Genomic DNA, 1,211 nt, shown 5'->3' with positions numbered 1-1,211 from the left:
GTCGTCTCACTGTCGGCGCTTTGGTCACATTCAGCTGCAACGAGGGACACACGCTGATCGGCGAGCCAAGCATCATATGCACAGAGACTGGACTCTGGTCGCATTCGCCACCATTTTGTAAGTAATAACCAACTACATATGAGTAAAAAAAGTTATTTATTTTATGTGAATTATTATACTAAACACTTCGTGGCATAATTATAAGCGCACCACATATTGAGAGGTTTTAAATAATTTTTGTTTTTTTTTTAATTACTTAATTCAAGTTATTTGTTATTAAAATATAGTTTTTTCTTCAACAAAAGGATATAAATCCAAGTTTCAAACTTTGTGCAATATTAAAAAAAATGTAAGATTACTTAGAAGATTTTTTGGTATACAGTTTTGTAGCCCATTCAATTTTAGTGTAGCAAAGTGCAAGTTTAGAGTAGCTAGGATGTGCCGTCGATTTTTGGCAATTTTTTTGTTCGACGATATATCATTTTATGCAAGAAACTGAGCAACACCATCAACAAAAAAAAAAAAAAACAAAATTGCCAAAAATCAACGGTATATCCTAACTGCTTCAAACTTGCACTTTATTATACTAAAATTTAATTCGCTGCAAAACTGCATACCTAAAATCTTTCTACGAAACCGAATTAAAACATTTTTACAAAAGTTTGTTGAATTTTTTTTAAATATTCCACAAAGTTTTTACGGCTTTTGTCAAGGAATAAACTAAATTTTTATTTTAAAAACAACTAAAATTAAAAACAATTAAAATTTGTCAATATGTGGTGCAGCTATTATTATGACACGGTGTGTATGTGGCAGAAAATTGCAAGATGTAATGGTATTTGTATTAAATTGAAAATATTAAAGTCGCGCTGAGGCTTACACTCCTCTCATACACACACTCACACACACACCCACACATATACACGCACACACACGCACACAAACTTTCCATTAGCTTTAAAGTACACATGCAAAGCAATGCTGGCGATATGTGTGCGTGTGTGTGTATATGTTTGTGTGCCGAAATAATTGGCAGAAGTAAAATGCAAAAATTTAACAACCAAAAAAATATCAGCGGCTGCTAAAAAATGTTTAAACCAAGCTCAGTGGCTCAAGAGTATTGGCCCGAATAGATATGTGTGTAGGATTTTTGTAACGGTAAAAAGCGACGAGTACAAGCGAAGACATGATGAAAGGGAAATTGGTAATTT

General features: G+C 32.9%; 1 protein-coding gene across 1 annotated transcript in view; it reads left to right on the top strand.

The window, feature by feature from the left end:
* Positions 1-5: 5 nt before the first annotated feature.
* Positions 6-1,211, top strand: part of LOC108382324 (locomotion-related protein Hikaru genki-like) — a gene marked incomplete at its 5' end in the record, with an annotated part of 3,270 nt that continues 2,064 nt past the window's right edge. Inside the window, one exon of the mRNA XM_017638707.1 lies at positions 6-117. Coding sequence (XP_017494196.1) covers positions 6-117 — 112 coding nt within the window. The remainder of the gene's footprint in view (positions 118-1,211) is intronic.

The sequence above is a fragment of the Rhagoletis zephyria genome, unplaced genomic scaffold (genome assembly GCF_001687245.7).
Source record: "Rhagoletis zephyria isolate East Lansing unplaced genomic scaffold, Rhagoletis_zephyria_1.1 Rzeph_scaffold_26312, whole genome shotgun sequence".
In the NCBI taxonomy this organism is placed as follows: domain Eukaryota; kingdom Metazoa; phylum Arthropoda; class Insecta; order Diptera; family Tephritidae; genus Rhagoletis; species Rhagoletis zephyria.
Note: the sequence above shows the minus strand (reverse complement) of the source record. Positions and strands in the feature narration are given on the sequence as shown.